The sequence below is a fragment of the Elephas maximus genome, chromosome 23 (assembly GCF_024166365.1).
Source record: "Elephas maximus indicus isolate mEleMax1 chromosome 23, mEleMax1 primary haplotype, whole genome shotgun sequence".
NCBI classification, from domain to species: Eukaryota; Metazoa; Chordata; class Mammalia; order Proboscidea; family Elephantidae; genus Elephas; species Elephas maximus.
The window spans coordinates 65,036,408-65,054,349 of NC_064841.1; the positions used below are offsets into that span (position 1 = coordinate 65,036,408).

At 38.6% G+C, this 17,942-nt stretch overlaps 1 protein-coding gene across 7 annotated transcripts in view; it reads left to right on the forward strand.

The window, feature by feature from the left end:
• PCCA (propionyl-CoA carboxylase subunit alpha) overlaps positions 1 to 17,942 on the forward strand; it is a 534,561-nt gene that overhangs the window by 253,835 nt on the left and 262,784 nt on the right. For all 7 annotated transcript variants that reach the window (XM_049867227.1, XM_049867229.1, XM_049867228.1 and 4 more), the window contains one exon: positions 12,844 to 12,994. In XM_049867227.1, the coding sequence (XP_049723184.1) occupies positions 12,844 to 12,994 (151 nt within the window). The remainder of the gene's footprint in view (positions 1 to 12,843; positions 12,995 to 17,942) is intronic.

The following is a 17,942-nucleotide window of genomic DNA, read 5'->3' on the forward strand; positions in this document are numbered from 1 at the left end:
CCCCTCCCCCTCCAATTCTAATAGGACTCTCTCAGAGAAATTCTGGCTTAGATCAGTCATAACTTACCTCTCATTGGCCAGGGCCTGCTTTCTTTTGAAGTAAATAGCACGAAAGTGAGAGGATACTTGAAAAAATAAGTTAAGGTTTTACTGGAAAGCAGGATAGACATCTAACTGTGACCTCTACAGGCCTGTAGGTAGTATAGACCCTGCTGGTGTTTCCGGGTGTTTTAGTTTTTGGTTGGTGTTTCTAGGAATAGGGAATTCCTGGGATACATGCCTTCCAGGCTTTAACATTAGGGAAAACCCAAACCAAACCCGTTGCCGACGAGTGGATTCTGACTCAAAGCAACCCTGTAGGATAGAATAGAACTGCCCTGTAGGGTTTCCAAGGAGTGGCTAGTGGATTTGAACTGCCAGCGTTTTGGTTAGCAGCTGTCACTCTTAACCTCCTTGCTGGGAAGATTTCATAAACTTGACCCTGAATTTATCATGCCATGAAAAGGAACATGGAGCATGGTTCTTGGAAATTTCTTGATTCATTAGAGCCATGTTGGGTGTTTCTCTAGGCCACTGTTCATGTCTTTGGTGTAGTAATTTCATGGAGCCCCATTTTTAATTTGATGCCAGGTTGTTTTTGTATATATTCTGGTAGTCCCTTTGTTCTTTGAAATCCCCAGCTGAGCATGAATAGTTATATTTAATAACCAGGCACTAAGAAATGTAAGTAATTAATCAGCATAGCCAGCATGCCTTGATATGATAGGTGTATAGTTTCTGAAAAAAGTAGGAGTGAATTTTTAGTCATAGGATAGTGATAAAAATCAAATCTTACTTTAATTAATTTTTAAAATTATGGTATGGTGTAGTGGTTTTAAACATGACCCCAATTCCTTGGACACTTCTCTCATAGATGCAGTTGAAAGCATCTACGTGGCTCCCCTTGATTCTGTGCTTTCTGAATGCTTGGCCAATAGAATATGGAGCCGTGATGATGTGTCAGTTTCTGGGCCTAGGTATCACGAAATTGCCAGCTTCTACTTCCTGTCTCTCGGGATGCTTACACTTAAAAGCCAGCCGTCATGCTGTGAGGAAGCCCAGTGTAGCTCACATGGAGAGACCACATGGAAATTCCCTGAGACTACCTGGGAAGGGATAAATACCTGCTCACCCCTCATCTGCTCCAGTGCCCCACTGTTCAAGCCCATCCTTATAGCTGCATGAGAAACCTGAGGGAGAACCGCCTATTGTGAGAAACAATAAATTGACGGTTGTTGTTTAGTTTTGGAATTATTTATTAAACACATATATAGATCTTTTTTAAACAACAGTAGATAAGTAGAAAAGATTTTGGTACCGGGAGTGTGGTGCTATGTTACAAAATCCCCCAAAAATGTGGCCTTAGAACTGGAAAATCAAGAAGAGTGTTAGTATAAGCCTAAAGGACCTAGAAGAAATTTATTAGAAGAAGTGTTGAGGAGGCCATTGTTGAGGGCTTAAAGCGAAAAGAAGATGCTATTGAAAAATTCTATAAAGAGAAGCCTTGCTGTTTAGTGGTGGAAATTTTGACAACATTGTCAACTGTAGTAACACGGAAAATAGAAGATGGAGCTACCTAACTTGATCTAACTAAGGAAATTTCCAGACTCTGTGTTGAAATTGCTCCTTGGCTTCTTAGGGCTGCCTATGGTAAAATGCAAGAGGAGAGGGATGAGCGAAGATCACTTTTTAAACAAAATCTAAAGGCAATAAAAAGACCCAAAGGAGTCCTTGGGTGGCACAATTGGTTAAGTGTTCAACTACTAACCAAAAAGTTGGAACCCACCTAGAGGTGTCCTGGAAGAAAACCCTTTGGAAGTGCAGTTCCCTGCATGTGTGAGGGTCGCTATGCATCAGAATCGGCTTGATGGCAACTGGTTACTGGTTGTAAGAAACCAAGGTTTAGTTTGAAAATAAAATTGTTTCTCATTTCTGGCTTCTACAGATGTCAGGGCAGTCTCAAAATAGTTGCCAGCAAGTTGTTCCTGACTCTTAGAGATCCTTTAAAATTTCAGAAAGTCCTAGGACAGTGCCTTATGGGAACTTGCAGATAGAGGAAATCCATCTATGAATACTAAGGGTGTGTCTCTTACAGATGCTTTCCTTTACCCAGTAGAGCTCCTAAGAATTTTGAGTGGGGTGTCTCATAGTAGCTTCACAAGGGACCCAAGATAGAGAATGACTTACCTTAAAGAGATTAGTGGTTATGGCTTTTCTCTAATGGAGTGAACCCATATAGGAGTCATGAAAACGTAAAAGAGTTTTTTGGAGACTTACACTGATGAAAGCATTTCCAGCTTTGACGAAAAGGGACAGAGACACTTTGAAGTGAAAAGAGGTCTTTGGATCCCCAAACGTCAACAGCAGGCTGATAAAACTATGTAGCTGCAAAGACAGGCAACATTTTATGGAAAAGAAAAGATAAATCAGGGATTAAAACTAAGAGTCCAAAGGGCAGAGCTAAAACCAATAAAGAATTGTTTCTAGAAGGAACTGGCTACAGGCAACCCAGCTGGATTTCAGAATTTCTTGTCCTTCTGTTTTCCCTCTTATTGAACAGGAGTTGCTATCGTGGTTGTACTCGGCCTTTCCCATTGTATGTTGGGTGTGTGGGGAACAGTTAACTTGTCTTTTTAGTTCACAAGTTCTTTGAAATAAGAGAATAAGAGAAATTATATAGGAGTTGATATGCAGGAGGAATTGCACCCTTGGAGCCATATCCATACCTGGACATCATTTAAATATCAGCATCTTGGTCCCTGAGCCTGAACTTGATGCTATGATAGAACTTTCTGAGTGATTATTTTTTTGCATGTGAGAAGCGTAAATAATTGCTGTCCAGAGAGTATATTGTAGAGGTTCTACAGCTCTAAATTGTGTGACATCCGTTTCTTCGAGATGTTGGGTGCATGTTCTCTCACCTTGAATCTGGATTTTGCAACTGCTTGACGCATAGAATACGGCAAAAATGACACTGTGGCAGATTCAGGAAAAGAAAAGGCAGCTTCCATTTCCTGTTTCTAGGGGTACTTACTCTTGGAACCTGCCCCTATAATGTAAGGAGGCTCAGACTACCCCAGGTGGATAAACTCCCTGGAGAGGCACTGATACTGCGTAAAGCCAGAGATGGCTCACCAGCCCCAGCTCCTTGAGTCTCCTACTGTTCCAGCTCAGGACGTTACCTGACTGCAACTGCATTAGCGACCCTGAGCTAGAAGCGCTGTGTTAAATCCAGTCACCCCGAGAACTGTGCGACAGAATGATAAAATGATTGTTGTTCTTTTAATCCACTTTAAGTTTTCAGATGATTTGTTAAGTAACAGTTGATAACCAGAACTTTTGACTTTGATAGTACCAACATATTGCTACCCTTGTATTTTATTGGTTTATTTACACCCATAAATGGTAGGATACAGAGGGACATGTTGTAGGGTAAAAAACACCACAAAGTTTAGTAAAGCCGGGAAAAAAACCAAACCCAGTGCCGTTGAGTCAATTTCGACTCATAGTGACTCTATAGGCCAGATTAGAACTGCCCCATAGGGTTTCCAAGGAGTGCCTGGCGAATTCGAACTGCCGACCCTTTGGTTAGTGGCCGTAGCACTACAGCACCAGGGTTTCCAGTAAAGCAGGAAGAAAGGTTTTATTCAGCATATGTTCGATAGGAAAACGGACAAGCATTCTACAAGAGCCATATCTGTCCGGGTCCAAGGAAATATTACACAATAGGCAAGAATGGGAAAACAGACAAGCATGCTGTCATGGTCCAAGTCTGAGTCCAGGGAATATTACAGAATAGGCAAGAATGGGAAAACAGACAAGCTTGCTGCTAGAGCCTTGACTGTCCAAGGAATGTTACAGAGTCATCAGTATATATTGATATTACCGAACAGGCAAAATCATTGAAAGCTTCACCTTTTCACAGATTGCCTGAAAACTGCTAAATCTTCCTGATTCTACATTTTGAATTATCTTTCTTAACACTCATTGGTACAGGTTTCAGAAATGACAGTCAAGGAGGGTCTCCATTGGTCCAACAAATCTTCTATTCACTAAATGCTAATAGAAGAGATAAGAGTGGGAAGCCTTTTGTGTTCTGCTTATGTGAAAGTTTCACTAGATGTTTTCCAGGATTGTCTTAGCTATTGTCTTTATACCTCAGGACCCAGTCGATGTGTCCTTGTGAATCCTTGTGAGTCCAGCTCCAGCTGGGTCACATTGTCTATGCTCAAGGAGAGGGAATAATGGCTCCAATATTATCTCCTAAATCAGACACCAATGCCTATCTTTCTTGTTGTTGTTGTGACTCTACAACACACCGAAATAGTGCCCGGTGTTGTACCATCCTCACAATCACTGCTATGCTGGAGCCATTGTGCCAAACCATCTCATTGAGGGTCTTTCTCTTTTTTCCTGACCCTCTACTTTACCAAGCTTGATGTCCCTGTCCAGGGACTAAGTTCCTCCTGATAACAAGTCCAAAGTATGTAAAACTAAGTCTCACTCTCCTCCTTTCTAAGAAGCATTCTGGCTGTATTTCTTCCAAGACAAAAATATGTTCAGTATTCTTTGCCAGCACTGATTTAAAGACAGTACTACTTCTCTGGTCTTCCTTATTCACTCTCCAGCTTTCACATGCACGTGAATCGTGGCTTGGGGCAGGCTCACCTTAGTGTTCAAAGTAACACTTTCACTTTTTAGCATTTTACAGAGGTCTTTTGCAGCACATTTGCCCAAATACTGCTGCTTCCATGGGCACTGATTGTGGATCCAAGTAAAATGAAATCCTTTACAGCTTCAGCCTTTTCTCTGTTTTTCATAATGTTGCTTATTGGTCCAGTTGTGAGAATTTTTGTTTTCTTTCTGTTGAGATGTAATCCATATTGAAGGCTGTAGTCTTTGATCTTTATCAGCAAATGCTTTAGGTCTTTTTCACTTTCAGCAAGCAGGCTTGTGTCATCTGCATTTCGCGGGTTGTTAATGAGTCTTTCTCCATACCTGATGCCACAGTCTTCTTCATACAGTCCCGCTTCTCGGATTACTTGATCAGCATAGAGATTGAATAAGTATGGTGAAAGGATACAGCCATGACATGTACTTTGTCTGACTTTAAACCACACAGTATCCCATCGTTCTATTTGAAATACTTCTCTTGATCTTTGTACAGATTACACATGAGCACAATTAGGTGTTCTGAAATTCTCATTCTTCGTAATGTTATCCATAATTTGTTATGATCCACACAGTCAAATGCCTTTGCACAGCCAATTCGGGGCCTTGGTGGCACAGTGGTTAAGAGCTCAGGCTGCTAACCAAAAGGTCAGCAGTTCAAATCCACCAGCTGCTCCTTGGAAACTATAAAGTTGTCACTAAGAGTTGGGATTGACTAAATGGCAATGGTTTTTTTTTTTTAAACATCTTTCAGGTATTCTGTGCTTTCAGCCAAGATCCATGTGACATCAGCAATGATGTCCCTAGTTCCGCTTCCGTTTCTGAATCTAACTTGAATTTATAGCAGTTCCCCCTGTATGTATTGCTGCAACAGTTTCTGCATTATCTTCAGCAACATTTTACTTGTATGTGTGATATTGTTTGATACTTTCCAGATTTTGTTGGATCACATTTCTTTAGAATGGGCACATATATGGATCTCTTCCAGTTGGTTGGCCAGGTAGCTGTCTTCCAAATTTCTTGGCATATACAAGTGAACACCTCCAGTGTTGCATCCATTTGTCAAAATATCTCAGTTGGCATTTTGTCAACTCCAGGAGCTTTGTTTTTACCCAGTGCCTTCAATGCAGTTTAGACTTCTTCCTTTAATACCATCTGTTCTTGACCATATCCTACCTCCTGAAATGGTTGAACATCTACCAGTTCTTTTTAGTACAGTGACTCTGTGTATTCCTTCCACCTTCTTTTGATGCTCTCTGCATCATTCAATATTTTGCCCAGAGTCCTTCAGTATTGCAACTCAGAGCTTCAATTTTTTCTTCATTTTGTTCAGCTTGAGAGCTGTTGGTTGATTTCTTCCCTTCTGGTTTTCTAAATCCCGGTCTTTGCACAATTCATTGTAATACTTTGTCTTCTCAAGCCACTCTTTGAAATCTTCTGTTTAGGTCTTTTACTTTATCATATCTTCCATTCACTTTAGGTACTCTGTGTTCAAGAGCAAGTTTCAGAGTCTGTTCTGACGTCCATTTTGGTCTTTTCTTTCTTTCCTGACTTTTTAATGACCTCTTTCTTCATGTATGATGCCCTTTGATGTCATCCTGCAACTCATCCGGTCTTTGGTCATTAGTGTTCAGTGCGTCAAATTTATTCTTGAGATGGTCTTTAAATTCAGGTGGAATATACTGGACATTGTATTTTGGCTTCCATGGATTTTTAAATTTTTCTTCAGCTTCAACTTGAACATGCATATAAGCAGTTAATGGTCTATTTTGCCGTCGGCCCTGTCCTTGTTCTGACTGTTGATATCAAGCTTCGCCATCATCTCTTTCCACAGATGTAGTCAATTTGATTCCTTTGTATTTCTTCTGGCAAGGACCCCATGTATAGTTGCTGTTTATGTTGTTGAAAAAAGGTATTTCCAATGAATAGGTCATTGGTCTTGCAGAATTTTATCATGCGATCTCCAGCGTTGTTTCTGTCACCGAGGCCATGTTTTCCAACTATTGATCCTTCTTCTTTGTTTCCAACTTTTGCATTCCAAACAGCAGTAATTATCAGTGCACCTTGGTTGCTATTTGATCAACTTCCGACTGCATAAGTTGGTAAAAATCTTCGATTTCTTCATCTTTGGCCATAGTGGTTGGTGTGTAAGTTTGAATAATAGCCGTATTAACTTGTCTTCCTTGTAGGCTTGTGGATATTATCCTGTCACTGACAGCGTTGTACTTCAGGATAGATCCTGAAATGTCCTTTTTGATGATGAATGAGATGCCATTCCTCTTCAATTTGTCATTCCTGTCATAGTAGACCATGTGGATGTATGATTCAAAATGGCCAACACCAGACCATTTCAGCACACTAATGCCAGGGGTACCTGCCTTCAGGCGTTCCATTTAGTTTTTGACAACTTTCAGTTTTCCTAGATTCGTACTTTGTACATACCACGTTCCGATTATTAATAGATGTTTACAGCTGTGTTTTCTCCTTTTGAGTCATGCCAGATCAGCAAATGAATGTCCCGAAAGCTTTATTCCAACCACGTCATTACAGTGAACTCTCCTTTGAGGAGGCAGCTCTTCCCAGTTGTATTCTGAGGACCTTTCATCTGAGGGGCTCATCTTCTGGTGCTGTATCAGACAGTGTTCCACCACTATTCATAAGGTTTCCACTGGCCAATTTTTTTAGAAGTAGATCGCAAGATTCTTCTATTTAGTCTTACTCTGGAAATTCCATTAAAACTTGTCTATTATGGGTGACCCTGCTGGTATTTGAAATACCAGTGGTATAGCTTCCAGCATCATAGCCACATACAAGCTACCACAGTACGACAAATCAGCAGATGAGTGGAGCTGTCTTTCTTAACACCAGATTATCAAGGGAAGAATCTTAATTTTTTTTCCCCCCTCTGAGGTTAATGCCTCCTGCTGTTAAGTATACTTGACTTTTTTTTGGTCCTGGTAATATCCTAGACTTAGTGAACACGTCTGTTCACTTACCTGTGCTGTGGAATCTTTTCTCAAATTTTTTGAACACTATTCTTTCTTATCTTCTGTATTTCATTTTTAATTCTCTCTCTTTTTTTTTTATGTTGCTTTAGACGGCACTGGGTTTTTGGTGGTGGGTTAGATTATATTTATTTTGTAGATTTCTATCCTTTTATTGGATACGATTACAATGTTTTTAATTCAACCTTAGAAGAAAAAAAAAAAAGATGTATGATCCTACCTTAGTAAACAAGTAGCCCTTTGAGAACTTTAAGTGAAAATAGAGCCCTGTTTCTCCTAGCCTGGTAATTGATGATATTTCAGTAACGTCTCCCCCTGAACAGTAGTGCAGCTATTATTGTTTCACATTAAGAATTCAAGAAAATTACCTTTGCATTAAGGGAGAACAGTTTAAAAAATTTTTAGAATATTTAACTTAAATTCTGCAATATAATGATAATTTTTCTTGAAAATAGAAAATTGAACTTTACAATGACAAATTAAGTATCCTTTAATATTGTGTCATGGTAGTGAAATGAAATGTCCTTTCTGAACTCTGCTAGATTACTGAACACGATCTTTGTACCTGATTTTGAAAACTGAATAACATGTGAGCTAACTCATATTTGTCTTCAGTGTTGCTGGAAGTAGGTAGAAGATGTGGTGACCACACAAAATTTTGAAGTGACACAAACCTCAGACCTCCTTTTCTTATTCACTTGTTTTTTCGATAATCTTGTAAATGCTTTTCCTTGATTAGTCCTCAAATAAAGCTTCCTTTACTATGTGATCTTACCACTTGTATGCCATGTTTCTAGTTGGAAATAGTTTCTGCTGGTTTTCTATAGCGTATCTTACTAATACCAGTTTTTTTTAAGATTTTGTTCTTGTTTTCTGGTTCATTTTTATCTGAAGGTTTTTGCTCGTCTCTTCTACTTGGGTTGACATTTGAAACAAAATGAAATTTCTGTTTGGTTTAAAAATATGGTGATTAAAACAGAAAAATTAATTATGAATTCTATTTCTTTTTTTATTTTTGTGAAAATACACACAAGACATACACCCCGTTAAGCCTTTTTTTAGAGATGCAGGTCATTGACAGTGGTTACATACTTTACGTTGTGTCGCCATTCTCACTGTCTCTGCCCATATTGTTTCACCACTGTTAATTTAGACTGCCTGCCCCTTAAAGTTCTCCTCTCTGTTTTAGAATTCTTATTGTCCATTTACTCTCATATAGATAATTCTTTGAAAGTGTGCAATGCTCATGGCCAACAATCTTTTTACTGAGCTAAACTGTTTAGTTTAAAGGTGATTTCATGGGATAGCTTCATTTCAAGGCTTAAAAACTGTTTCCAGGCAATAGATCTGGGGGCTCCTTCAGTCTCCATGTACCCAATAAGTGTGGTTTCCAATGAGAATCTGGAGTTCTGTTCCACGTTTTTCCTCCTTTTGATCAAGATCCAACTATTGGTTCCCTGATCAAAATGTTCGGTAACAGTAACCGAGCACTGTCTATTTCTAGAACTCTGTATTTTTAAACCCACAATTTAGGTCACCTCCACCCTCCTCTTGTTTGATTTAAACAAACCTAACATCGTCCATTGATTAAGACGAAGTTTCATCATGAATAACACAAAAATCTAAAGTAACGGGCCTTATTTCATTTCATTTAAAATTCTGAAAGTGTGTATTATAGAACTGTTTATGGTGGCTTAGTTCTACAAAGTACTCAGAGTCCCAGACCCCTTCAAGATAGCTACCATTTCTGGGTATGAGCCTTTATCTTATGGCCCAAGAGCAGGATTCAAGAAGGAATGACTTAAAAAAATGCAAAGGGAATGCTCTGCTTGTCTCTTTAGGGGTAGTCTTGGAACCTGCCAGTTTTGATTACTTGACGTTTGATCTGAAGTTTAGGCACTTTACTAGGGAGGCTAGGAAATGTTTTCTTTAGGAGGCCATGTGCTCAGCTAAAACTCTAGTAGTATGAAAGAAGAAGAGAATGGGAGCCCTTAGAACAGTAACCATGCCTGACGCACTTCTTTTGCAAATTTATGTTTTCTGTCCTGCCTTATCACCTTCAATTATACTACATTTCTCTTTTTATTCAAAACCGACTCAAGTCTTGCCTGGGGTAAAAATCTTTCACAATGGGAACCCTGGATCTTGATTTTGGTGTTCGCTCTCTCATTCTTGGAAATTCTAGTTGCTTTGTGAACATCTCACCTATTAATTTAGAGAGAAAAAAGGGAAAATTTAAAGCAGTAGGAAACAAAGTGAAAAAACTAGAATCAATCACCAATAGTGAGCTAATATGTATCTTTCCACTGTGAAATATTAGAATATATGGAAAATGTAGTTTCCTATCTTGATACAAAGTTCCTCAAGTGCGAATGGACCACTCTGCTTAGATTGCAATGATGCAGTTACGTATAGCTCTAACTCTCACTAGCAGGGTTTATGATAAGGGAAAGGTCAAGACCAGAGGAGGGGAAAAAACAGAGTTTTATTCACCTGTAATTGAGATTCTCCAAGTATTATGATATTAATCTTTAGTTGGACTTTCTTGTTTTGGTTGCACTGGTTTTGTCAGCCAGTTATTACTGAAACGTCATCTACTCTTACGTCCATTAGGTGGAAGGTTAATGCAGAACTTCATAACAGATAAAAAAATTCATAGCATCTGTCTTAGCCACCTAGTTGCGCTATAACAAAACTACCACAAGTGGTTGCCTTGAAGAAATAGTAGTTTTTATTCTTTCACAGTCCAGTAGGCTAGAAATCCAGATTCAGGGTGTCACTACCTATAAAGTAGTCTTGCCCCCCCCATATATGACATATATATATTTCCAATATGAATCTGTTCAAGGCTCTAGATCTAACTGATGGTTTATAAGAAATGGAAATGTAATATGAATGTTAAAAGACACCATGGGGATGCGTGCTGCCAAACCCTGAATGTGAGGAACAAGGCAGGAAAATGACCAGTTCTTGGCCCAAAAAAAAAAAAAAAAAAAAAGGACGGGAGCAAAACCAAAACCCAGTGCCTTCGAGCTGATTCTGACTCATAGCCACCCTATAGGACAGAGTAGAACTGCTCCATAGAGTTTCCAAGGAGCGCCGCCAGGAGGAGGCATTTCGGAATAAAAGATCTTAAAGATATAAAAACCAACCAAATGCAGCGTCTGGACCGTATTTGGATCCCAATTCAAACAAATCAGCTCTTAAAAGATATTTATGAGATAATCAGGAAAATTTGAATACTGACTAGATATTACATGCTATTGAGGAGCTCTTGTTAAATTTTAAGTGTGGTTTGTTACAAAAGAATACTTATCCTGTAGATACAGATGAAATGATATCTAATTTGGGATTTTGCTTTAAAATGAAAAAAAGAAAAAAACGGGTGGTCCTAGTTAAAAAAAAAAAGTGGCCATGCAGCATAGATAAAGCAACCCACTAAACCCACTGCTGTCGAGTCGATTCTGACTCATAGCGACCCTACAATATATTGATAGTTGTTAAATGTGGGAGACAAATACATAGGAGCTTGTCTAGGTTTCTGCTGTAACAGAAATACCACAAATTCATGCCTTTAAGAACAAAAATGTATTTTCTTACAGCCCTGGAGGCTAAACATTTAAGCCAGAGTCTTGACAGTGTCGATTTCTTCTTGTAGGTAGTCCCAAACGTTGTTTGGTACCTTGGCTGGTAGACAGTCCTGACATGGCCTCTGTTCACCTCATCCCCACCCCCATGTCCCTATCCCTGTGGATTGGACCTTTTTATAACTCAAAAGTGATTAAACTTAGAACATGCCCTACTTGGGTATTGTTCTGGATTGAATTATGCCCTTCAAAATATGTGTTGTAAATTCTAACCCCTTTACTTGTGGGTATAATCCCATTTGGAAATGGGTTTCCTTGGTTATGTTAATGAGGCAGCATTAGTGTGGGGTGTGAGTTAAGTCAGCATGTTTTGAGAGTTAACAAGAACAGTTTGAGCAAGCAAGCATGCAGAAATGGGGCAAGATAGATGCCATTAGATATGAGGATCATCAAGGAGCCAAACAACAGAAGCTGAAGAGACAAGGACCTTCCGCTAGAGGTGGAGCCCTGATTTTGGACTTCTAACCTCAGAAACTGTGAGACAATAAATTCATTTGTTAAAGCCACCCACTTGTGGTATTTCTGTTGTACCCCCCACCACCAAAAGAAACCAAACCCATTGCCATCATTGACTCAGACTCATAGTGACCCTATAAGAGAGTAGGAACTGCCTCGTAGGGTTTCCAGGGTGCAGCTGGTGGATTCAAACTGCTACCCTTTTGGTTAGCAGCTGAACTAATTAACTGTGTCACCAGGGCTCATAATTGTGTTATAGCAGCACTGTTTGCTGTGATAGCAGCTGTATTTCTGTTACAGCAGCACTGGATAACTAAGACAGGTAACATCTAACGTAACAAAACTATTTCCAAACAAGTTCCTCCTCAGATATAGGGGTTAGGATTCTAACACGTGTTTTGGCAGGAGGGACTGAATTTAATCTGTAACAGAGTTCTTTATACTATTCCATAATTTAAAAAACTACAAAGCGTCATCTAAATCTTACTAGAAAATAGTTTTAATCCACAAATCAGAAAATAGTGTTTTTTTTTTTTTCTCCTTAGAGCTTCACTTGCATAGAAGCAAAATGCAGACATGATTTGATGTTATTCTTTCTAGGGTTCAGTGGAAACATGGCTGCTTTACTTGCCTGATGGAAGGTGATTTAGTGTTTTGAAACACAAGTTTTTAGAATTTATTGGCCGTATATTTTATTTTCTAAGAATTTATTTTTCTCACAATGTTGGCTTGAAGGAATTCTGAGTATATATGGTCAGTTTCACTAGTTGATAAGTAGTTCTATTTTTTATAAATGGATTGAAGTTGCAGTATAATGTGGAAAATTCAAATGTTAGCTTTATAAAAAGCTGAAGTTGATTTATTTAAGCATGCTTAATGCCATAAAATCTTAAATTGAAACAGGTGACCTATATCTGAGTAAACGTAAATAAATAAATAAATAACAAAAACCTGTATGTAATCTGCACAAATGATAACTTGATTCTTGTCCACGGTGTAGAAAAATACTCTTTCTGTGTCTGTAGTATTTTTTTGGATCCTGAGACGCGAAGAGCGATGGGGGAACAAGCTGTGGCTCTTGCCAAAGCGGTGACGTACTCCTCTGCTGGGACTGTGGAATTCCTTGTGGACTCACGGAAGAATTTTTACTTCCTAGAAATGAATACGAGACTCCAGGTAACAAAAACTCTACCTTTTATTCTTCTCTGTGCCTGTAGGCTTCACCCTTCCTCACCACCTCTTTTTCTTTTATAAAAATTAAAAAACCAATTTCACAAACTGTTAAATAAAGTTATTTATGTTTCTGCTAATAATAATGTCTGTGAGGAGTGACAGCTTTCACTATAATTTAAAGTAGCCTTTCTACTTTGTTACTTTCAGTGTACCATATCGGAAATTCCATGTTTTTTTCTTGAATCACTACTAATGAGCTGTACTAGACAGGGTTTGTGTACCACTTACCAAAATCACTCTAGATATTACAAAGAGAAAGGGATTAAGTGCTTACAAAATGTTTGGAAGGGATGAAGGAAAGATAACTAGGCTGAACTTTGAGGAATGACTCCCCAAACTGTACCACCTATCTGGGCTGCAAGAGAAACTGCTGTCTCAGCCACAAGTATGAAGTTGAGAAATCAAGTGACTGTCACTGGAACTTCTGACTTTAGGAACATACCTTATTATTCCAGTCAAGATCTCGGAAAGCTGCCCGTACTATAACTGGTGGCTTTATTCCCTTCTTTTTTCTTCTATTTAAATTGTGAACTATAAATACACATATACAACAGTACATAGAACACAAATGTGTAATTGGGCAAAATTGTTATAAGGCAAAGATCCATACAAACATTAACTAGGTCAAGAAGTAAAATGTGCCATCACTTCACACCTCCAGCCCCCAATTTCTTCCCCTTATCAGTTATTCCTCCACAACCTCCCTAGAGATGTCTGCTAAGCTGAGTGGATTGTAAGCACCTCCTTGCATTTCTGTATGGTTTTTCCTTTGAATTACGGGCGTCTAAGCATTTTGAATCGGATCATATGGGCTACTATGTGGGAGTGACACACAGAAGAGGAATGGTGTCACATTCATCATCAAAAAGCACATTTCATTATCTATCTTGAAGTACAATGCTTAATATGACCAGCTCAAATGACCATTATTCAAATTCATGCACCAACCACTAATGCCAAAGATGAAGAAACTGAACATTTTTACCAACTTCTGCCGTCTGAAATTGATCAAATATGCAATCAAGATACATCGATAATTACTGGTGATTGGAATACAAAACTTGGAAATAAGGAGGAACTATTGGAAGTTGGAAAATATGGCCTTGGTGATACAAATGATGCCGGAGATCACATCATAGAATTTTGCAAGTCCACCAACTTCTTCATTTGCAAATACCTTTTTTCAACAGCATAAACGATGATTGTACACTTGGCTCTCACCAGATGGACTACACAGGTATCAAATCTCAACTACACATGAGGAAAGAGTCGATGGAGAAGCTATCAGTCAGAACAAGGCCAGGAGCCGCCTGCAGAACAGACCATCAGTTACTCATAAGCAAGTTCAAATTGAAACTGAAGAAAATTAAAACAAGTCCATGGGAGCCAAAATACAATCTACAGTATAATATCCCACCTAAATTCAGAGACCGCCTCAAGAACAGATTTGACGCACTGAACACTAATAACCAAAGACTAGACGAATTATGAGGTGACATCAAGGGCATCATACATGAAAAAAGCAAAAGGTCATTAAAAAGGCAGGAAAGAAGGAAAAGACCAAATTGGATGTCAGAAGAGACTCTGGAACTTGCTCTTGAATGTAGGGTAGCTAAAGTGAAAGGAAAAAATGATGAAGTTGAACAGAAGATTTCAAAGGGTGAGTCAAGACAAAGTAAGGTATTTTAATGAAGTGTGCAAAGACCTGGAGTTAGAAAACCAAAAAGGAACAACACACTTGGCATTTCTCAAGCTGAAAGAACTGAAGAAAAAATTTAAGCCTTGAGCTGCAATATTGAAGGATTCTATAGGCAAAATATTGAACAATGCAGGAAGTATCAAAAGAAGATGGAAGGACTACACAGAGTCACTTCACTGTACCAAAAAGAATCAGGTGACGTTTAGCCATTTCAGAAGGTAGCACATGATCAAGGACCAATGGTATGGAAGGAAGAAGTCTAAGCTGCATGGAAGGCACTGGGGAAAAACAAGACTCCACGAATTGACAGAATACTAATTGAGGTATTTCAGCAAATGGATGCAATGTTGGAAGTCTTCACTTGTTCGTGCCAAGAAATTGGTCTATGCCAACAGCTGCACGGCCCTCCGACTGTAAGTGATCCATATTTGTGCCCATTCCAAAGAAAGATCCAACGGAATGTGGAAATCATCAAACAATATTGTTAGTATCACATTCAAGTAAAATTTTGCTGAAGATAATTAAAAAATGGTTGCAGCAGTACCTTGACAGGGAATTGCCAGAAATTCAAACCAGATTCAGAAGAGAACATGGAATGAGGGATACAGTTGCTGATGTCAGATGGATCTTGGCTGAAAGCAGAGAATGCCAGAAAGATGTTTACCTGTGTTTTATTTATTTATTTTTGGACAATGCAAAGGCATTTGACTGTGTGGATCATAACAAATTGTGGATAACATTGTGAAAAATGGGAATCGAGAACAGTTAATTGTGCTCATGCAGAACCTGTGCACAGACTGAGAGGCAGTCCTTTGAACAGAACAAGGGGATACTGCACGCTTTAAAATCAAGAAAGTTGTGTGTCAGGGTTGTATCCTTTCACCATACTTTTTCAATCTCTATGCTGATTAAATAATCTGAGAAACTGGACTATCTGAAGAAAAATTTGGCATCAGGGTTGGAGGAAGACTCATTAACAACCTATGATATGCAGATGGCACAACCTTGCTTCCTGAAAGTGAAGAGAACTTGAAGCAGTTACTGATGAAGTTCAAAGACTATTTTAGGAGATAGCATATGATCAAGGATCAATGGTATTGAAGGAAGAAGTCTAAGCTGCACTGCCCAGTCCTGCACCATTCTCACAATGGTTACTATGTTTGAGCCCATTGTTGTAGCCACTGTGTCAATTCATCTCCTTGAGGGTCTTCCTGGGCAGTGTTTTGTTCTGTTGTACATACGGTCGCTGTGAGTTGAAATTGGCTTTATGATATCTAACTACAACAACAAAGTAATATAATTGGAGCACAGTACTCCTCTGACACACTTAGGGTCACAATGAGTGAGAGTCATCTCAACAGCAACTTTTTTTTTTTTAGGTAATATAGTTAGTTACTAAAAGAAAACGAAAATCCTCACCACTGGACCAGTAAGCAACATCATGATAAATGGTGCCAAGATTGAGGTTGTCAAGGATTTCATTTTACTTGGATCCACAATCAACACCCATGGAGGCAGCAGTCAAGAAATCAAAAAATGCATTGAATTGGATTGGAAAAATCTGCTGCAAAAAACCTCTTTAAAGTGTTGAAAAGCAAAGGTGTCACCTTGAGGACTAAGGTGCGCCTGACTCAACCTGTGGTGGTTTCAGTCGCCTTATATGCATGCAAAAGCTGAGCAGTGAATAAGGAAGTCTGAAGAAGAACTGCTGCCTTTGAATTGTGGTGTTGGCGAGGAATATTGAATATACCATGGAGTGCCAAAAGAACGAACAAGTCTGTCTTGGAAGACGTCTAACCAGAATGCTCCTTGGAAGCAAGGATGGCAAAACTCACATACTTTGGACATGTTATGTGAAAGGATCAGTCCCTGGAGAAGGACTTCATGCTTCATAAAGTAGAGGTTCAGTGGAAAAGTGGAATACCCTTGACAAGATGGACTGACACAGTGGCTGCAACAGTGGGCTCAAGCATAGCAACACTTGTGAGGATGGCACAGGACCAGGCAGTGTTACCTTCTGTTGTGCATAGGGTTGCTGTGAGTCGAAACCAACTCAATGGCACCTAATAACGGCAACATAGTTTGTCCTGTTTTTCTTTTTTAAACTTTATGTTAATGGAATCATGTAGTATATGTTATTTTGTGCTTGGGTTCTTCTCTCAGCATACATATTTTAATGTGATAGTCAACCATGTCATGTCATGTAATTGTGGTATAAAACTCCTTTGAAGGAAATGCTACTATTTCTATGGACATGTGGTTTTCAGTTTTATGCCCTTCAAAAAACAAAACTGGCCTATCGAGAAAGAAGGTAAATTAATGGTTGCCAAGTGCATGGGGGGAATGGATTTATTGGGGGTGACAGTTAAGGGGTATAGAATTTCTTTGTAGGGTGATGAAAATGTTCTAAAATTGATTATATGCTGGTTGCACCACTCTGTGCATTTACTAAAAGACCTTGAATGGTACAGATTAATTGGGTGAATTGTATAGTATGTGAAGTATATTTCCATAAAGCTGTTTAGAGAAAACAGCATGGTACACAAGCACACGCTTTGTCTCGAGCAGTGATTGGCAACCTTTTTCTTTAAAGAACCAGGTAGTAAATATTTTAGGCTTTGTAATGCACATATGGTCTGTGTTGCATATTCTTTTTTTTTTTTTTAACAACTCTTTAAAAATGTAAAGCCCAATCTTAGCTCATAAATTGTATAAAAACAGGCCATGGGAGAGGAAGTACCTTAATTTTTGTTTCTGTCATTAGTAATGAGGCCGAGTATCTTATTTGGTCATTGGATTGCTGTTTTGTGAAGTAACTGTTCAAGTCTCAAACCTTTTGTTCATTTTTATATTAGGTTGACTATCTTATTGCTATTGAATTGTAGAGGTTTTTAATATTTTCTGAATATCAGTATGTTGTCTAGTATTTATTGCATTCTAATTTGCATCTTTTCCTCCTGTACCTTGTTGTTATGAAGCTATTCCTTTATATTCTAATAGCTTTATATTTTTGCCTTTCATGGGTAGGTGTATAATCCTGGTTAAAAATAATTTCTTTAATTAAAATAATTAAAAAAATTTAATAATGTGAAATTTATATATCATAAAATTCACTGTTTTAATGTGAACATTCAGGTGCATTTAATATATTCTCCATGTTGTGCAACCAGCACTTCAGCATCCCCAGTGGAA